Below are 22,386 nucleotides of genomic sequence, written 5' to 3'. Positions count from 1 at the left end.
TAAATATGCTTCACTACACACCGTAGCTCACCAGTGTAAAAATGTAAACAAATGCCATGGGTGGATCTACACCTGACATCCACTGTAATCATACCAAGTTCAGGAGCGTATCTAGTCAATATTTTTTAGCATCACAAAATCTTTTTTTGTTTTAAAAAAAAAAAATATTATCTTTATAAACTCAGGAAATATGTCCCTGCACACATGAGGACTTAAATTATGACCATTGTATGATCCTGTAACTACTTGGTATCGAATTGATACCCAAATTTGTGGTATCATCCAAAACTTATGTAAAGCTTCCAAACAACAGAAGAACAAGTGTTTCTTACATTTTAACAGAAGTATAGATAGAACATGTTAAAAGAGAAAGTAAGCAGATATGAACAGTAAATGAACAAGAAGATTAATTATTCATTGTCCTTCATAATTTTGACAAAATAATAGAATGATAAATGACACAATATGTTACTGCTCTCATAACGGGGGGGTTTTCACAGCTTCCTGCGAGGTTTGTTCTCTCAGGACGCAAACGGACAATTCCGGACAGGACTTGAAGGCAGGAACATGATTTAATCTTGACTCTCAAATAGGTACAAACAAAAAGGTGCACAAGGTGAAGGCACAACTTAGCGCAGGTAACAAAAGCTAACACTTAGCATGGACTATGGACAGGGCAAAAAGTCACGAACTGTGGCATGAACAAACAAAACTTACTTGGCAAGGCATGAAGCAAACACTTAGCATAAACTTGAAATCAGACATGAAAACGAGCAGCATGAACTAAGCATGAAACAGGCAATCGCATGACACAAGCAATGACGCCCCGGACGACTAACTGGCAAAGACAGGCTTAAATAATAGTCTCTGATTAGAGCAGGTGCATGTCCCGAACACATGAGGCAGGTGAAACTAATCAGTCGCCATGGAAACTAAAACAAACAAGGATGTACAAAAACAGGAACTAGTGGAGTTTTAAAACTAACAGAAAATAACAAAAACATGATCCAGACCACAGATCATGACAACTGCATATGTCAGAAGCTAAATTAGGAGCCTTTGTTTGCTTCCTTACTAATAAAAGGAAAGTTGTGTCGTATGTTCACTATTTTATTTAAAGACAACATTGCAATAAGACTTCACGGTGGCAGAGGGGTTAGTGCATCTGCCTCACAATACGAAGGTCCTGAGTAGTCTTGGGTTCAATCCCGGGCTCGGGATCTTTCTGTGTGGAGTTTGCATGTTCTCCCCGTGACTGCGTGGGTTCCCTCCGGGTACTCCGGCTTCCTCCCACCTCCAAAGACATGCACCTGGGGAAAGGTTGATTGGCAACACTAAATTGGCCCTAGTGTGTGGATGTGAGTGTGAATGTTGTCTGTCTATCTGTGTTGGCCCTGTGATGAGGTGGCGACTTGTCCAGGGTGTATCCCACCTTCCGCCCGATTGTAGCTGAGATAGGCTCCAGCGCCCCCCCCCCGCGACCCCAAAGGGAATAAGCGGTAGAAAATGGATGGATGGATGGATTGCAATAAGAAACATACCGTATTTTCCGCACTATAAGGCGCACCTAAAAACCACAAATTTTCTCAAAAGCTGACAGTGCGCCTTATAACCCGGTGCGCTTTATATATGGATTAATATTACGATTCATTTTCATAAAGTTTCGATCTCGCAACTTCGGTAAACAGCCGCCATCTTTTTTCCCGGTAGAACAGGAAGCGCTTCTTCTTCTACGCAAGCAACCGCCAAGGTAAGCACCCGCCCCCATAGAACAGGAAGCGCTTCTTCTTCTACTGTAAGCTACCACCCGCCCCCGGAAGAAAAAGAAGCGCGCGGATATTTCGTTTCATTTCCTTTGTGTGTTTACATCTCTAAAGACCAGACTACAAAATGCACGTACGGTGAATATTCGCACCACAGGGAATGAGAAGTCGTCCTTCACTGTGGTTCTAGCTTGCCATGCTAATGGCCAGAAACTTCCACCCATGGTGATATTCAAAAGGAAGACCTTGCCAAAAGAGACCTTTCCAGCCGGCGTCATCATAAAAGCTAACTCGAAGGGATGGATGGATGAAGAAAAGATGAGCGAGTGGTTAAGGGAAGTTTACGCGAAGAGGCCGGGTGGCTTTTTTCACACAGCTCCGTCCATGTTGATATACGACTCTATGCGCGCCCACATCACAGATGGTGTCAAAAAACAAGTGAAGCACACAAATACAACACTCGCCGTCATTCCGGGTGGATTAACCAAAGAACTCCAACCGCTGGATATTGGTGTCAACAGGGCATTCAAATCACGACTGCGAACGGCGTGGGAACAGTGGATGACCGAAGGCGAACACACCTTCACTAAAACAGGCAGACAGCGCCGGACGACATACGCCAACATTTGCCAGTGGATCGTAAATGCCTGGGCAGATATTTCGGTCACAACTGTGGTCCGAGCTTTCCGGAAGGCAGGATTCACAGAACTACTGGACAACAACAGCGACACTGACTCCGATGACTTCGACGAGACGGAACCGGCCATTTTGGATCCCACGCTTGCGCAACTTTTCAATTCGGACACCGAAGACGAAGAATTCGAAGGATTTACGAATGAAGAATAACTTCAGAAGGTGAGCGCTATGTTTATTTTGTGTGTTGTGACATTAACGTTCGAGCAACATTATGTTGCTATTGCTCTACACCATTTTGAATTTTACTATGTTTGTGATTGCACATTTGCGTACATTTTGGGACAGAGTTGTTAGAACGCTGGTTTTCAATATATTATTAAAGTTTGACTGAACTATCTGACTGTTTTTTTGACATTCCCTTTAGCGCAGCGTAGGCGCGGCTTATAATCCGGGGCGGCTTATTGGTGGACAAAGTTATGAAATATGCAATTCATTGAAGGTGCGGCTAATAATCCGGTGCGCCTTATAGTGCGGAAAATACGGTATGTTTAACGTACTGTAAGATTTTTTGGTAAAATAAAGACAATAATGTGAAAAAGTGCAACATATTTATCAGTACAGTAATCTATTTATTTATTTATATACTGTATATTTATATATATTTATTTATTCTATATATATATTTATATATATTTATTTATTTATATATGCACCTTATTGCTTTTTTAACCTGCACTACCATGAGCTTATGTAACGAAATGTTGTTCTTATCTGTGCTGTAAAGTTCAAATTTGAATGACAATAAAAAGGAAGTCTAAGTCTAGTCTAAGTCTTTTATTTAGAAAATAATTGAACATTATCGAATATTGGTATCGGGACAATGCTATGTTATAATGAAGTAAATACAATTCAATTTGTCTCCAGCATCTCTGATATCACAGTTGTCAAGCGTATCACTGATTCGGTCGTGTTGTCTAATCCCTGGGCTGCTGTGGTGGCGTCCTACTGCTGGGGGAAGCAATCCAGTGTGTTCGGGGTGCTTCTCTGTCTCGTCTTGGCGTCCATGCTTGGCAGTTGAGCAGTTTCTGCTCGGACATACGCCAAGGAGATCGGATGAGCGGCCACTCATCTCTCCTGTCACACCCGCCTGAGCGGGGAACACCCAGGTAGCTGTGCCTGCGAGCTCTCAGTTTGTAGTGTTTGTAATGTGACGGTTCCGATCCCTCGCCCACGGCCAGACAAATATGCTTCTGACATTTGAAAAATATAAATACAAAATATCAGACGTATGCCCGCGAGAAAGCTTTGCTTTGAAATGGTCATGTTTTAATATCGCAAGATCTCGTGACACAAATCCCGCACACCCTTAGACGCCGGCCCAATAAATCAAGTTGCGCCTCACAACTGACCTCCGCCCTCCATCCATCCATCCATCCATCTTCTTCCGCTTATCCGAGGTCGGGTCGCGGGGGCAGCAGCCTAAGCAGGGAAGCCCAGACTTCCCTCTCCCCAGCCACTTCGTCCAGCTCCTCCCGGGGGATCCCGAGGCGTTCCCAGGCCAGCCGGGAGACATAGTCTTCCCAACGTGTCCTGGGTCTTCCTCGTGGCCTCCTACCGGTCGGACATGCCCTAAACACCTCCTTAGGGAGGCGCTCGGGTGGCATCCTGACCAGATGCCCGAACCACCTCATCTGGCTCCTCTCGATGTGGAGGAGCAGCGGCTTTACTTTGAGCTCCCCCCGGATGACAGAGCTTCTCACCCTATCTCTAAGGGAGAGCCCCGCCACCCGGCGGAGGAAACTCATTTCGGCCGCTTGTACCCGTGATCTTGTCCTTTCGGTCATAACCCAAAGCTCATGACCATAGGTGAGGATGGGAACGTAGATCGACCGGTAAATTGAGAGCTTTGCCTTCCGGCTCAGCTCCTTCTTCACCACAACGGATCGATACAGCGTCCGCATTACTGAAGACGCCGCACCGATCCGCCTGTCGATCTCACGATCCACTCTTCCCTCACTCGTGAACAAGACTCCGAGGTACTTGAACTCCTCCACTTGGGGCAAGATCTCCTCCCCAACCCGGAGATGGCACTCCACCCTTTTCCGGGCGAGAACCATGGACTCGGACTTGGAGGTGCTGATTCTCATCCCAGTCGCTTCACACTCAGCTGCGAACCGATCCAGTGAGAACTGAAGATCCTGGCCAGATGAAGCCATCAGGACCAAATCATGAAAACCTCCGCCCTCACGTTGATTAACTTGAACCTAATTTTGGAACAACACGCTTTTTGACAACGTTGAATAAATAACAGGTTCTGACGTTGATTTGACTATTACGTTTTTGTCATTTACCAACCAACGCGGTAAATACAACATTGAAACAACATTCTTTTTGACATTTATTCAACGTCAGGTTGTGACGTTGATTAGATTTGGGTCATTTCCCAACCAACAACGTGGATAAAAATGTAGACAACCTTGTCTCAATTTACAAATACAACTATTTGTGCAACATTGTTTGGAAGTCCGTTTTAAAGGACATGTCTGTATAACCAACGTTGTATCAATATCTTGTGCCTGCTGGGCCCTGTCCGCACTTTGGACCCCCAACTGTATGCAATTTGTATCTTTATGGTTCCATTCTCTCTTCTATTATCCATAGACAAAGTTAACTAGACAAACTTTTATGAGACCTCAACAAATCAAGGATACATTTGTGTCAGTCTTGAAGAGCGTGTTATCATGTTAACATGAGAGCTCTCAAATGACACATTTTTTGGTCAGACTAATCACATATCTGAATTTCGATCAATCACAGATTATTTATTTAAATTACTTTATTAATATTTGGACACAAATGCAATTATATTGCCGGAATGCCGGAAAATTTTCTAACTCTTTTGCTTGAATGCACATCATTTATTTGCTCAAACGTGGTAACAGTTTTATCTAAAGTCCCCATCTGAGTGTATGTTGAAGTAATATTTGCCTGCAAGCACAATTGTCCGAGTCTGAATATTCTGAATTGATCACTGACCACGTAACTACTCGTGCCGCCTTTCAGGTAACCAGTCGCGGTTAAGGTAAAGGAGCATGTACGGTGAAAATAAATAGCATGATTTCTGCATACATGCATTTACAATGCAATATTTTTGTGATTAATCACATGAGTTAAAGGGGAACTGTACTTTTTGGGGGGAATTTCGCCTGTCGTTTATAATCATTATGAAAGACATGAAAACGGCTGTAGTTTTTTTTTATGCATTTTAACTCGTAAATAATCATAAATAAAGGTCCGCTTACAGTGGCGCAAATAGGAGGTCCTCTATTCCGCCCATAAAACCCAATAAATAACCATCCAAAAGCACCAACAATACTCCATTTACATTTTGTGACTTGAATATTAACCAAGTATTAATGATATTGTTATTATAAGCACTAACACAGACCAACAATTTATAGCAGTGTTAGTGCACCTATGTTGACATGATCAACTGATGAGTTGCTTCCTCGTTTCCTTGCTCATCAAACTTTATATCATGCCTCTCACCTGGATAGTAGAAGAACGAGGATGTATTCCGACAAGTTGGTACACTTTGACAGCCAATTTAGACCCGGGAATGGCGAGCACGACACGAAAGGACGCTTGGTTCAACCCCTCTTTTGTTCACAAGGATTATGAGTTATTCTTCATCTAAAAGGGAATATATGAACATCCTAGCAGTCGGCATCCTAATGACAGCAGACCTTGTACAGTAAGTTATGTTTTATAATGTTTGTTGGCTTTTGTAAAGTCTGCAGTGATGAAGAAAAAAAAGCGAACGTTGGGATGTTTTTTTTAATTAATGCGCCACATATGCTTAAAATGATGAGAATACGTAAATATTAAATGTTATTATAAATGTGCCCATTACTACATTACATATATACTTACATCATGTATATAAAACCTTAATGGAGGTGTTTGGATGTTTTTTAAGGGCTTTATAGGCAGAATTAAACGGCTCCCATTTGTTCCATTGTAAGCAGACTTTTGATCGCATGTATTTAATATTTAAAATGCATTTCAAAATACATCAGTCATCATGTCCTTCATAATGCTTATGAAAGATTGGCCAAAAAAAAAAAAAGTGCAGTTCCCTTTTCACTTCTGACTTTTAACAGCCCGAGCCAACATATAATAATGTGTCAATTTAACATTCTTACTGCGCCCCCTTTTATTTTACATTGAACTTTGCACATTTCTCAAACCAATAAAAACATCAAAATATATACATCAAAACATGATAAACATCCTTCATTTATTAACATTTGTCAACACATCAAAAGCATTGCAACATGAAAACATTCAAATCATTTATATACTAACAATTTTTAACATAAAATTAGGCGTGTAATCAAGTGACGCAGAGGAAACATTTAGGAGAGTCTGTCATGTGACAGTCATGTGACTATCCCAGAATTTTCTCCAAATAACAGTGTCAGGTAAGCGAGCTCATTATTTTTTACCATAAAGTTAAATCCGTGTAACAATTGTGATTATTTAATAATGTGTCAAATAGGGTCGTCCCGATACCAATATTTTGGTACCAGTACCAGTACCAACATGTATTTTGATACTTTTCGATATTTTTCAATACTTTTCTAAATAAAAAATGGCATTATCGGCTCTATTTTAACAAAACATCTTACGGTACAATAAACATGTGTTTCTTATTGCTATTTAAGAACAATTTTGGCCTTAAATAAAGTAGTGAACATACGAGACAACTTGTCTTTTAGTAGTAAGTAAGCAAAGAAAGACTCCTAATGTGTCTGTTGACGTATGCAGTAACATATTGTGTCATTTCTCATTCTATTATTTTGTCAAAATTATGAGGGACAAACTGTAAAAATTGATTATTAATCCACTCTTTCATTTAGTGTTAATATCTGCTTACTTTCTCTTTTAACATGTTCTATCTACACTTCTGTTAAAATGTAATGATCACTTATTCTTCTGTTGTTTGATACTTTACATTAGTTTTGGATGATACCACAAATGTGTGTATCGATCCGATACAAAGTCGTTACAGGATCATACATTGGTCATATTCAAAGTCCTCATGTGTCCAGGGACATATTTCCTGAGTTTATAAACATAATATACTTTTTAAAAAAGGGGAAAAAGATTTTGTGAAGACAAAAAATATTGATGTAACCGTTGTAGTTTCGACATGATACGCTCTTGTACTTGATATCGTTACAGTGGATGTCAGGTATAGATCCACTCATGGCATTTGTTTACATTCAGGAATGGCGTCATTAGCGGTGACGCCGGTGAGCTACGGTGTGTAGTGAAGCATGTTTAGCTATTCCTCGTCCTGCATGGATGATACTTGTTAGAAACGTACTTTATTTGTCACCGTGGAGACCAGATTAGTGATTTAGAAGTAGCTACAACACTGCCGATCGTGGATGGATTTTAGCTAGCAAGCCATGTCTTACAGCACCTTTTCCTGGGGGCGTTTCAGTGTTATAACTTCACCTTTATCTTTAGTTTTTAGGCCAAAATGTGTCCGTTCTCCCTTTTCTGTCTACACACTGTGTCTGCTTGTAAGTACTCAGTGATTGTGCACTGCCGAACATGCTCCTTTGCTCGTAAAACCAGCAATCTGAACGTGTGACGACGACGCAACGTCTTGCCCGTTAAAAAAATAATAATAATAATAATAAGGGGAACCGGTACTTTTCAAACAGAGTATAGTACCGTTTTTGATTCATTAGTACCGTAATACCAGTATGCTAGTACAGTATACCTGAGTGTCAAATATTGTATTGCAATTGTTTTTACATATTTTTTCTATGAATTCATATAAAACAATGCAGTAAAATATAACTATCATGCTTATTGCATTGGATTCTGTTTGGTAAAGGTGTTTACTACATACAGTATATGTGTTCAGCTCTGGTAATGGGTACACTCGCACCCACCTGCACAAATGTACTTCAAAATGTAACAATCAAAATAAATGACTTTTTTTTTGTTTACTAGGGCATGCATATATAATATGCATTAGTTTAACCATTTAAAATCAACGATAATAAAAAGGAGATGCTTGGAAATAGCATAAAAATGCCCCAAAAACTTGGGAAAACGCGATTCATAGCGTTACTTTTTGGTGTAACCATCATGAGCGTTCTGTTCAGGTATATTTCTTTTATATTTTGATAAATCATCATAAATAGGTATTGAGCAATCTTTAGGCTGTGTGTATTTGATTTCAGTTTGCTTTTGACATCTTCATTAGAATTGTAGTTGAAACTTTTACAACCTTGTGTTGCGCTCATGATGGTGTAACCAAACTAGATTATTTTGAATATTTATTCCCATTTGTACATTTAGTATATTTAAATATACTGTGTTGTATGCTTTTTTCTTTATGGAACATGTACTATACATATAATACAATAAAGTCCCATTTGTTTCTAGCAATACTTTAATTTTGCCTTTGAAAGTAACACTCCAATGTCAATTAGTGGAGCTGTACACATATAATAAATGACAGACAGAAATGACAGCTTGCATGTTCTTAATGAGTGATGAAAACATGAATTGAGTAATTTTCATGAGGGTTATGTCAAGTGTGTTTTATAATGCAGATTGACCCACAGATTTAAGCTGGTTAAACGTTATGGCTCTGGCTTGATGATGCATGTCAAAGAGTCATTTCACTGCAAAATTTACTGCTGACTCAGCATATGCTCTCGCCGCAGATGAAATTAGGGGAGACAAAAACAGCAGGCCTCATTGAACTACACTGTAACTACCCAGCCATCATTACACAAGCAAATTATTCCATAAATATGTCCAACATTTATGTATGTCTTTTTTTCCCCCCCACATCATCACTATGCGTTAGACATCGTTAGCAACGAGGGAACATTTTTAGACAAGAGATGAGGCAGCTGGGTTGGTGGCAAAAATGGCCAAATTGCATAAAAATAGGAAGCAAATGGCGGCGCTATTTACATATAAAGAGCTCTATTAATCAAGCTAAGTGTCATTACAGCCTGGCTCATTGAGCGCTGGAGTGTGGCTGTTAAATACAATTCTCTTTGCTCGGGTGCCTCCGGCAGGCGATATGTCTTGATTTAAAAACTGTCAGCGGTGGGAGGAGGCGGAGGAGAAACAGGAGGGTTTGTCATCAAATTGCAGGGCGAGAAAAGACGTCAAGTGGGACATGGCCGAGGATAATTATGGAAAGGGAAAGAAGGCTGAACGTGTTCTATTACAGCAATTTTAGCATCTACAAGACTATGTATGTTGCACAGCTGAAGATGCACTGACCGATCATGCGGAATCTTGGGAAGAGTGAACATGTCGGGGAAGTGGAACATTGCAAGCCTGAATGTTTTGAATCTGTTAAGAAATTCATGCAATCAATTCAAATTCTTCAAGATCAAAGGAAAGTTGTGTTATCGAAAGTTTTTTTTTTTTCCTCTTTGGGGGACAGTTTTTAGTCTAAATTTCTTAAATTAGCTGAATGCATTGAATTGGTTAGGAATCGTGGAAGACGTAAGAATGCTCAAAAGTGAACATGTGTTGTGGAAAATGTGGAATTTCTATGAAAGTGAGGATGGTTTCTTCTAATTATAGTGGGAAAATGCCACTATATATATATATATATATATATATATATATATATATATATATATATATATATATATATATATATATATATATATACATATATATATATATATATATATATATATATATATATATATATATATATATATATATATATATATATATATATATATATATATATAGTACAGGCCAACAGTTGGGACGGCTATTTTGAAGAAACTAGAGTATAAAACATGTTTTCAGTTATTTCACCTTATTTTGTTAAGTACATAACTCCACATGTGTTCATTTATAGTTTTGATGCCTTCAGTGACAATCTACAATGTAAATAGTCATGGAAATAAAGAAAATGCATTGAATAAGAAGGTGTGTTCAACTTTTGGCTTTTACTGTATATATATATATATATATATATATATATATATATATATATATATATACACATTTATATATATATATATATATATATATATATATATATATATATATATATATATATATATATATATACACATTTATGTATTTATATATATATATATATATATATATATATACCGTATTTTTCGGAGTACAAGTCGCACCGGAGTATAAGTCGCACCTGCCGAAAATGCATAATAAAGAAGGAAAAAAACATATATAAATCGCACTGGAGCCCGGCCAAACTATGAAAAAAACTGCGACTTATAGTCCGAAAAATACGGTATATATATATATATATATATATATATGTATATATATATATATATATGTATATATATATATATATATATACACACCGTATTTTTCGGAGTATAAGTCGCACCTGCCGAAAATGCATAATAAAGAAGGAAAAAAATATATAAATATATAAATAAAAATATATAAATCGCACTGGAGCCCGGCCAAACTATGAAAACAACTGTGACTTATAGTCCAAAAAATACGGTATATATATATATATATATATATATATATATATATATATATATATATATATATATATATAGATATATATATATATATATATGCGATTTATATATATAGGCTATATCATTCCTAAAATATAGCCTCTGTGTTTTTTCCTGACTTAACGTACAGTATATTTCGCTCTACTCGAGTATATATATATATATATATATATATATATATATATATATATATATTCCGCTCTACCCGAGTATATATATATATATATATATACTCGGGTAGAGCGGAATATACTGTACGTTAGGTCAGGAAAAAACACAGAGGCTATATTTTAGGAATGATATAGCCTCTGTGGTTTTTCCTGACCTAACGTGTATATATATATATATATATATATATATATATATATATATATATATATATATATATATATATATATATATATATATATTTATATTCACATACAAGTGATTACTCGCTTGCATAAAAGAAAAGACCCCAATATTTGTACACAAATGCAATTTTACTGTCAGAATGTCAACCATGAACGTTTTTAAACATTTTACTTGAATGAATGTCATTTATTTGCACAAAACTTAGTAACAGTTTTTTTCTTTCAGTCTGTATTTTGGAGTGAAATTTGCCAGTCGGAATCGCCTCCCTCACTTTTGTACTGATACATGCATTGTTCTGATCACTGACGGTATAGCCCCTCAGGCCATAAGACTCTTGAACGCATCATAATTAAATTATCCCCTCAACTCCCCCCAAAATGGATTAACTCGCTGGAATAATAAAGACAATATAACATACATCCATAAACGTGGACGCATGTGAAAAAGTGCAATATATTTATCTGTACAGTAATCTATTTATTTATTTATTTATATATATTTATTTATTTTATATATATATATTTATATATTATTTATATATATATTATTTATATATATTTATATATTATTTATATATATTTACTTATTTATATATGCACCTTATTGCTTTTTTTTTTATCCTGCACTACCATGAGCTTATGTAACGAAATGTCGTTCTTATCTGTGCTGTAAAGTTCAAATTTGAATGACAATAAAAAGGAAGTCTAAGTCTAAATCTAAGTCTAAGTCTATAGCGGTTTAGGTAAAAGAGCTTTTATGGTGAAAATGAAAAATGTGTAACGCGATAATTATTGTGATTAATCACACGAGTTAACCCATTATTTTGAAATTTGAGGAGAAGTAGCATTTTCCTGACTTTTGGACAACATTTTTATACAAAACGTCCTTAATGAGAGGAATGATTTTATTGGGTTGCAAAATGTGGAATAATATTCACTCATTTACATTGGAATTTTTAGGTCAGAATGTGGATTTCTAGGATAAACTATTAAAACATGTTTTGTGGAAAACTGAACGTTTTAATCTTGGAATGTTGTGGAAGTAGTAAAAATAAAACAAAGACCATTTGGCCTATGAAAATGTGGAATTCTGGGAAATGTTAGAATTTTTCAGATTGTGTTGATATATTGTCATCGTACATTGGACATTTTGATGTTTGATTTTGTGTTGCTGTGATGCCATTGGACGCTGAAGATACTGGCTATAAGGGTGAGAACATTCCAGGTAAAGAAAGTCAAACTCTGCTTTACTTACTTTACCCTGTTATTGACGCTGGCCTCAGAGGAGAAGATTACATGTAGTGCCACTGTCCATCCATGCCCATGTTCATGCCCATGCCTCCCATTGGTCCTGCAACGAGTACATCAAGTATTATATAAATATCACTTGTGTGTATTGATCCGCATTGTCAGTGTCTGTTCCTTCAGTCGCTCATCTTCCAGGCGTCACTCTTTCAATGACAAACTGCATCAACGTACAGTATATTACCTGACATTATGAATGATGGGTGTCAAACTTGTTTTAATTGAGGGCCATATCGCAGTTATGTTTGCCCTCAGAGGGCCACTTCTAACAGTGAATGATGTTATTACACAATTGCCTATGCATTTGATGATTAGTTTTTTTATGTACAATGTAAAACACATATGTAGATTTTACAGTAAAAAACTGACAGGTCAGTCGCAAAAATGTGTATTTTTTCAGCATGTTACTGTAAATGCAAAAAACAGTACCGTATTTTCCGCACTATAAGGCGCACCGGATTATTAGCCGCACCTTCAATGAATTGCATATTTCATAATTTTGTCCACCAATAAGCCGCCCCGGATTATAAGCCGCGCCTACGCTGCGCTAAAGGGAATGTCAAAAAAACAGTCAGATAGTTCAGTCAAACTTTAATAATATATTGAAAACCAGCTTTCTAACAACTCTGTCCCAAAATGTACGCAAATGTGCAATCACAAACATAGTAAAATTCAAAATGGTGTAGAGCAATAGCAACATAATGTTGCTCGAACGTTAATGTCACAACACACAAAATAAACATAGCGCTCACTTTCTGAAGTTATTCTTCATTCGTAAATCCATCGAATTCTTCGTCTTCGGTGTCCGAATTGAAAAGTTGCGCAAGCGTGGGATCCAAAATGGCCGGTTCCGTCTCGTCGAAGTCATCGGAGTCAGTGTCGCTGTTGTTGTCCAGTAGTTCTGTGAATCCTGCCTTCCGGAAAGCTCGGACCACAGTTGTGACCGAAATATCTGCCCAGGCATTTACGATCCACTGGCAAATGTTGGCGTATGTCGTCCGGCGCTGTCTGCCTGTTTTAGTGAAGGTGTGTTCGCCTTCGGTCATCCATTGTTCCCACGCCGTTCGCAGTCGTGATTTGAATGCCCTGTTGACACCAATATCCAGCGTTTGGAGTTCTTTGGTTAATCCACCCGGAATGACGGCGAGTGTTGTATTTGTGTGCTTCACTTGTTTTTTGACACCATCTGTGATGTGGGCGCGCATAGAGTCGTATATCAACATGGACGGAGCTGTGTGAAAAAAGCCACCCGGCCTCTTCGCGTAAACTTCCCTTAACCACTCGCTCATCTTTTCTTCATCCATCCATCCCTTCGAGTTAGCTTTTATGATGACGCCGGCTGGAAAGGTCTCTTTTGGCAAGGTCTTCCTTTTGAATATCACCATGGGAGGAAGTTTCTGGCCATTAGCATGGCAAGCTAGAACCACAGTGAAGGACGACTTCTCATTCCCTGTGGTGCGAATATTCACCGTACGTGCATTTTGTAGTCTGGTCTTTACAGATGTAAACACACAAAGGAAATGAAACGAAATATCCGCGCGCTTCTTTTTCTTCCGGGGGCGGGTGGTAGCTTACAGTAGAAGAAGAAGCGCTTCCTGTTCTATGGGGGCGGGTGCTTACCTTGGCGGTTGCTTGCGTAGAAGAAGAAGCGCTTCCTGTTCTACCGGGAAAAAAGATGGCGGCTGTTTACCGAAGTTGCGAGATCGAAACTTTATGAAAATAAATCGTAATATTAATCCATATATAAAGCGCACCGGGTTATAAGGCGCACTGTCAGCTTTTGAGTAAATTTGTGGTTTTTAGGTGCGGCTTATAGTGCGGAAAATACGGTACTACTGTTTTTCACGGTACAAAACTAGCAGCTCGGTTGATAGAATTCTACTGTAAAATGTACAAAGTTTTTTTTTTACTGTAAATATAAAACTGCATTTTTACAAAATTCTGGCGACTTAGCTGCCGAATTTTACTGTAAAAATTACAACTGTAGATTTTACCGTGTGCTATTGTGAGTAGCAAAACAGTACCACCGTTTTTTTACAGTAAAAAAACTGACAGCTCAGTTGGCAGCATTTTATGGTCAAAAAACAGTGGTGCTGTTTATTCATATACAGTAAACTGCTGTAAAACCACAGTAAATTTCATAAAGTCGCTGTAAAATCTATTTATAACATTTGATGAATTACTTGCTTTGAAATCTAAGTCAAGCAGATAAAAAGTATTTATTTCTAGTTTAACAAAATAGTTTGAATGTATGATCATATATTTGTTATATTATAATATTTATGTTTTATAAATAGGCGATTGCATTGAGTACATGTATTTTTTCTGTCAAAATGGAAAAAACTAATACATTTAGTAAAAAAATATAAAGTACTTTAATGAGGCATAATTTTTCCAGGCTTCCGAGGGCCAAATAAAATGAGATCTGGCCCCCGGGCCTTGAGTTTGACACCTGTGATCTATCACAATCAGTCGTTAACCGTTACAATACATCAGAAAATATAGAATGTGACATGTATGCTTAATTATATTTATTGAATTGGTGAATTTAAAGTAATAGTAGTACCACATACACTTGAGTTCTGATGTAAGTTTTTCCAAGTACGAATACTCGGGAGATGGAGCATTATTCCATTCCTGCGATGCCATAAAACCCATTTCGATTGTGTTTAAAGGGGTAACCTTGATTACGTTTCTTCATCTTTACTGTACTTCAAGCATGTTTTAGGATTTTGAACAGATTTTATCTTAAAAAGATGGACCTCCGAAAGGTGTGTAAGATCAATACTCTTTGATGGACGCACAACCTTCCTGATTTCATGTTTATAGAGAGATTTACCCCAACTTGTGTCTAACAAGCGGTACTCAGTTGTACTACACTTGTCAACCACTTGTGGCAGTATTGACAATATCAAACCAGAGTTGTGTATGAAGAGAGTATGGCCAACTAAACAACAGGCGCCATGACTGCTACCAAGGACGTGTGCGACTGTGTCTGATGAAATAAACCAAAATAATGCGTCTAAATATAATTCTAAACATACTCCAGCTCATAAACGTACAATACCCAACGGCACAATAACTATAAATAAATATACAGAACGACCCCAAAAAAAATGTAATACCCTAATTTAGCAAAAATCTTCATTAGCTTTGGACCAACAATCACAGAAAAAATCTGACTTTTGTCAGTGTATGTGGTGTCTGCCTCCAATGTATCTGTAATCACTGTGTCATGCCAATGCTTTTAGACTTAGACAAAGTTTATTGATCCACTTTCATCTAATTAAGGTCTTTGTATGTCTACTCCATCCATCCATCCATCCATCCATCTTCTTCCGCTTATCCGAGTTCGGGTCGCGGGGGCAGCAGCCTAAGCAGGGAAGCCCAGACTTCCCTCTCCCCAGCCACTTCGTCCAGCTCCTCCCGGGGGAACCCGAGGCGTTCCCAGGTCAGCCGGGAGACATAGTCTTCCCAACGTGTCCTGGGTCTTCCCCGTGGCCTCCTACCGGTCGGAGGTGCCCTAAACAACTCCCTAGGGAGGCATTCAGGTGGCATCCTGACCAGATGCCCGAACCACTTCGTCTGGCTCCTCTCGATATGGAGGAGCAGCGGCTTTACTTTGAGCTCCCCCCGGATGGCAGAGCTTCTCACCCTATCTCTAAGGGAGAGCACCGCCACCCGGCGGAGGAAACTAATTTCGGCCGCTTGTACCCGTGATCTTGTCCTTTCGGTCATAACCCAAAGCTCATGACATTAGGTGAGGATGGGAACGTAGATCGACCGGTAAATTGAGAGCTTTGCCTTCCGGCTCAGCTCCTTCTTCACCACAACGGATCGATACAGCGTCCGCATTACTGAAGACGCCGCACCGATCCGCCTGTCGATCTCACGATCCACTCTTCCCTCACTCGTGAACAAGACTACGAGGTACTTGAACTCCTCCACTTGGGGCAAGATCTCCTCCCCAACCCGGAGCTGGCACTCCAACCTTTTCCGAGCGAGAACCATGGACTCGGACTTGGAGGTGTCGATTCTCATCCCAGTCACTTCACACTCAGCTGCGAACTGATCCAGTGAGAGCTGAAGATCCTGGCCAGATGAAGCCATCAGGACCACATCATCTCCAAAAAGACCTAATCCTGCAGTCACCAAACCGGATCCCCTCAACGCCTTGACTGCGCCTCGATATTCTGTCCATAAAAGTTATGAACAGAATCGGTGACAAAGGGCAGCCTTGGCGGAGTCCAACCATCACTGGAAACGGGTCCGACTTACTGCCGGCAATGCGGACCAAGCTCTGACACTGATCATACAGAGAGCGGACTGCCACAATCAGACAGTCCGATACTCTCTGAGCACTGCCCACTATTGGTATTTGTGTTCGACTTTCTCTTCTGCTGTTATCAAAATGCATTATTTTTGTTACGGCGGGGTCGCATGTTAATACGCGGATCGTTTCCCCAAGATGCAGACGGAACTCCGGAGGCAGCGTGCAGGTAAGACAATTATTTATTTTTCATAAATCAAGCATAATCCTAAAATACAGGAGAGCGTGCCGATTGCACGGGTAGCTATGGAAAAGCTAACGGGGAAGCTTAGTATGAAAAACAAGCAAACAAATGGCGAAGCTTAGCTCAGGAATCAAACGGTAAACACGCGTAACTTGTTGCATGGATGTGTGGCAAAAAGCAGGAATAAATAGCTCTCTGATTAGTGCCTGGGAGCAGGTGAGCGTCCCAAACACTAATCAGAGGCAGGTGAAAATAATCAGCACCCATGGCAACCAAGAGCACACAAACCCAGGGGTGCTGAAACAGAACTAAGGGAGTCACAATATTATGTCAGACCCACTCGACGTCCATTGCATCCGGTCTCCCCTGGGGGGGGGGGGGGGGGGGGGGAGTCACCCACATCTGCAGTCCTCTCCAAGGTTTCTCATAGTCATTCACATCGACGTCCCACTGGGTTGTGAGTGTTTCCTTGCCCTTATGTGGGCTCTGAACTGAGGATGTCGCTGTGGCTTGTGCAGCCCTTTGAGACACTTGTGATTTAGGGCTATATAAATAAACATTGATTGATTGATTGATGGAGCTAAAGTCATAGAAAATTCCTTCAAGTGGTGAATCTGTATTATTATTGTATTTTGATGACAGTTTATGTGAGAAACAGATATATAGTATTATTATTTATTATTAATTTAGCTAGAATGTATTTATTTTAGCACTGCGTAATTGTATGTAAATTAATTTTTCATCAGTTTGTATGAGTCCTTTCCTTTGCAGTGTGTTTGATTAGTATTTATTTTTGTAAACAGGCATAAATCTCTATTGTAATGTTTGGGATTAACATACAGTATGGTGATAATATCATTTGACAAGGTTTATCCTGTTAAACTGTCAGTAGGTTAGGTATATTTATTGAATACGATTAAAATCAAGAGTAAGATTACTAATTCAGTGGTAATATTTGAGTGGACCCCAATGTTGGGCCCCAAGGTAAAAAAGGTTAAGACAGTATAAGACACACATTTAAACAAATTCAATGCGTAACTGCCTACTGCATGTTTAGAGACTGTAATTGTTGGCTTTCTATCTCTGCAGGAAATGTGCTCACCTCCAGGTCGTAGACCCATGTGCTGCTGCCCGTCAAGGACGAAACCTCCCATGGGTTGGCCGTCTGGACTGTAAGCTGTACCTTGACTCACTGAAGGCATGACAGGAAATAGACACTTGTTAAAATAACCAAAACTACAATCCAGCAGCATTTCATATCTCCTCGTCTGTGTCTATCACCACGATTAACCACAACATTTACAATCAATATACATCTCTTGTGACCCTTGAAGTCATCACAGTTCACACGTCAATTAAAAAAAATATTAATTTGGCGAGCCTAAATATATATATATATATATATATATATATATATATATATATATATATATATATATATATATATATATTAGAGATGCGCGGATAGGCAATTTATTTCATCCGCAACTGCGGCAGAAAGTCGTCAACCATCCGCCATCCACCCGATGTAACGTTTGATCAGAACTGCATCCGCCCGCCATCCGCCCGTTGTTATATATCTAATATTAATTTAAAAAAAAAAAAAAGGGTGAAAACTACGCGAATTGCACCTTGTGCAGACAAGATTTTTCGATCGGACACGGAGGAATTAGCGATGTAAAAGACCACGTTGGGACAAAAAAACACAAGTCTAATGCCGTTGCTAGCAATACAAGTGGAAAACTTTCAACGTTTTTCGTCGCCCAAACAGATTCTTTGGATGTGATAAATGCCGAAGTTTTATTTACGGAGGCAATAATTGAGCATGGACTTCCAATCGCACTGGCTGATCACATGGGACAGTTAATAATGTAATGCAACCTTTAAAAATCATTACGCGGTGATCGCGATCCCAAAAATAAACTTTTCTTGCATGATAATGTCCAGAAAAATTCGCTTTATATTACTATAGAGTCCTTTTAACGAATGAGTTTGATGGTTTATCACAAACCTTAAATGAAAGAAGTCCTTTGTTCTCCTGCACCATGGCCTTGCTTCGTGTTTGGTGCGCAATCCTGTCGGCTGTATTTCACAGCACGACATACTGTTAAAAGTGTTTATACTATTTATACTTTCAATTAACAAATTGAAGTCTTGTGAAAGGTTGACAGGATAACTGGCATTAACTGTCAAAATAATTTCAAACTATTGAAGTTAGCTTACAGAATAAACATGTCAATCAACCCATATGATTTTTGCTGTAATATTTTTGTTTTGAAAAGTCACTGTGACTGATAGAAAAGTGATGGTTTTAGCAACATTTTAACCTGTCTGAATGCTAATAGTCATTTTGCGAGCAAGCAGGTAAGCTGCGCGGGCGGAGCGCGCGGAGTGACCCATGTTACGAGCCCCCGGCCACTGGGGTGGCGGGCAGGTAAGCTGCTTACCTGCTGCGCGTGACGCCGGCCGCGGCGAAAGCGGACGAGGCGGGGTGTCGGTGCGGTGGGCGCGGTAGTGACCCTGGACGTGCGTCGGGCCCTTCTCGCGGATCGCCTCAGCTACGGCTCCCGGTGGGGCCCTCTCGGGGGAAGGAGCCTCGGTCCCGGACCCCGGCGAGGCGTCCCTCCGCTCCGTAAAAGTGTCCATCTCTTTTTCTTTTTTTTTCTTCTGTTGTGGCATATGCTGCAGGTTCCTGCTCGTTTTTCGTATGTGGGTAACAACATTTAACTATGTATATATATTTCCCAATTGGTTTAACTGCCACCCGCAAAAAAAAAAAAAAAAAAAAATAAAAATAAAAAATAAAAAATCTAATTAATCCGCCCGACCCGACCCGCGAGCGGATAAAATCTTATTTTTTTAAATTTCATCCGCCCGATCCGCGGATAATCCGCGGACTCCGCGGTTGTGTCCGCAAACCGCGCATCTCTAATATATATATATATATATATATGTATATATATATATATATATATAAATATATACATATATATATATATACACACACACACACACACACACACAGTGTGGCGCGGTTGGGAGAGTGGCAATGCCAGCAACCCTCAGGTTCCTGATTCGATCCCCAGCTTCTACCAACCTAGTCACGTCCGTTGTTTTCCTTGAGCAAGACACTTCACCCTTGCTCCTGATGGGTTATTGTTAGTGCCTTGCATGGCAGCTCCCGCCATCAATGTGTGAATGAGTGAATGTAGAAATAGTGTCAAAGCACTTTGAGTACCTTGAAGGTAGAAAAGCGCTATACAAGTATAACCCATTTACCATTTATAGTACAGGCCAAAAGTTTGGACACACCTTCTCCTCATTCAATGTGTTTTCCTTATTTTCATGACTATTCACATTGTTGATTGTCACTGAAGGCATCAAAACTATGAATGAACACATGTGGAGTTATGTACTTCACAAAAAAAGGTAAAATAACTGAAAACATGTTTTATATTCTAGTTTCTTCAAAATAGCCACCCGTTGCTCTGATTACTGCTTTGCACACTCTTGGCATTCTCTGGATGAGCTTCAAGCACACTTGTAATGTGAAAACCATTTTAGGGGACTACCTCTTGAAGCTCATTGAGAGAATGCCAATAGTGTGCAAAAATTATTTAGAGCAAAGGGTGGCTATTTTGAAGAAACTAGAATATAAAGTGACAATCTACAATGTAAATAGTCATGAAAAGAAAGACAACGCATATGTGTATATATACATATATATGTTAGGTCAGGAAAAACACAGAGGCTATTTCATCCCTACAAGCTTGTTTTGCAGGTTTCCCTGCTCTTCAGGGAATTTTAAAAGCAGGGAAACCTGAAAAACAGGCTTGTAGGGATGAAATAGCCTCTGTGTTTTTTCCTGACCTAACGTATGTTCCGCTCTACCCCGGTATTGAGCACTGTATAACGGATAAACCACAGAAACCTTGACTATTTGTGCACTGCACTTTTACCTGCTCTGTTAGACTGGTCAATCATAGGCTGAACTATTCTCCTCCTTGCATTGATGAACCTGGGAAAAGACAAGTAACATCAAAATCATCACATTTGTGTAAGTGGCAACAGAAAGGAACTGAGGAGTTTCATAAATTGCATTGGACGTCTTTACAGCACTTCACTTTTTACACAGTTTGTGATGTTACAGCTAGGGGTGTCCCGATCCTATATTGATATCCGTACGATATCAGATGAAAACGAGTATGGGATTATATGGGCTTGATAACAATAAGATTACATTGAATGAATAGTATAGCTTAATTATTCATTCGTAGGTAAGTATATAGGACCAAAAAACAAAGTAAAAGCAAAAAATAAAGACGGATAAAATAAAAATTCATTTAGAAAAAGAAAATAGTCAAAACAAATGCATAGATTAATATATATATATATATATATATATATATATATATATATATATATATATATATATATATATATATATATATATATATATATATATATATATATATATATTATATATATATATATATATATATATATATATTAATCTATGCATTTGTTTTGACTATTTTCTTTTTCTAAATTAATTTTTATCTTATTTTATCTGAATTTCTATTGAATATTTTCAGTTTGTCATATTTAGAAAAAGAAAATAGTCATCAAAACAAATGCATAGATTAATATATATATATATATATATATATATATATATATATATATATATATATATATATATATATATATATATATATATATATATGTATATATAGATTAATATATATATATATATTTATATATATATATATATATATATATATATACACATATATAAATCTATGCATTTGTTTTGACTATTTTCTTTTTCTAAATATGACAAACTGAAAATATTCAATAGAATTTTTTTTTAAAATTATTTTAGGGTTTTAATATGATGCTTCCATTCTGTCTATCACTGGATAGTGTGTACATAATTTGATCTATTAATGCATGTGCTCGACTACCTGGAAGAGCCTGCAGTGTCTCCAGGGATGCGACTCATAATCTGTTATACTTCCTGACAGACACAATCTGGTGTGTTAGAAGCTTGTAAGATATCTTTAAAAGAAACTATTGATTTGGATTTAGCCTTGTAGCCGCAGGCCACAATGTGACTAAGTGCTTTACCGATATTCCTTCATGAACACATCCCCAATGCGCGGCACGGGCATTGACGTCTGTATTTGTCTCGTTTGGGCTGCAACTTAATGCTCCATCACTGACTATACAGTAA

At 38.4% G+C, this 22,386-nt stretch overlaps 1 protein-coding gene across 2 annotated transcripts in view; it reads right to left on the bottom strand.

Moving 5' to 3' along the window:
• The window catches only part of meis2b (Meis homeobox 2b), a 113,817-nt gene that overhangs the window by 2,180 nt on the left and 89,251 nt on the right, over positions 1 to 22,386 (bottom strand). The window contains exons 10-12 of one of the 2 annotated variants that reach the window (XM_061929181.2): positions 21,110 to 21,168; positions 18,253 to 18,342; positions 12,587 to 12,682 (exon numbers count right to left, since the gene is read on the bottom strand). In XM_061929181.2, coding sequence (XP_061785165.1) covers positions 12,624 to 12,682; positions 18,253 to 18,342; positions 21,110 to 21,168 — 208 coding nt within the window. In that variant the 3' untranslated portion in view covers positions 12,587 to 12,623. The remainder of the gene's footprint in view (positions 1 to 12,586; positions 12,683 to 18,252; positions 18,343 to 21,109; positions 21,169 to 22,386) is intronic. The other variant, XM_061929182.2, reaches the window with a different exon arrangement.

This window comes from Nerophis lumbriciformis, linkage group LG34 (assembly GCF_033978685.3).
Source record: "Nerophis lumbriciformis linkage group LG34, RoL_Nlum_v2.1, whole genome shotgun sequence".
NCBI lineage: Eukaryota > Metazoa > Chordata > Actinopteri > Syngnathiformes > Syngnathidae > Nerophis > Nerophis lumbriciformis.
The sequence above is the reverse complement of the archived record's forward strand: the minus strand, read 5'-3'. Positions and strand labels throughout refer to the sequence as shown.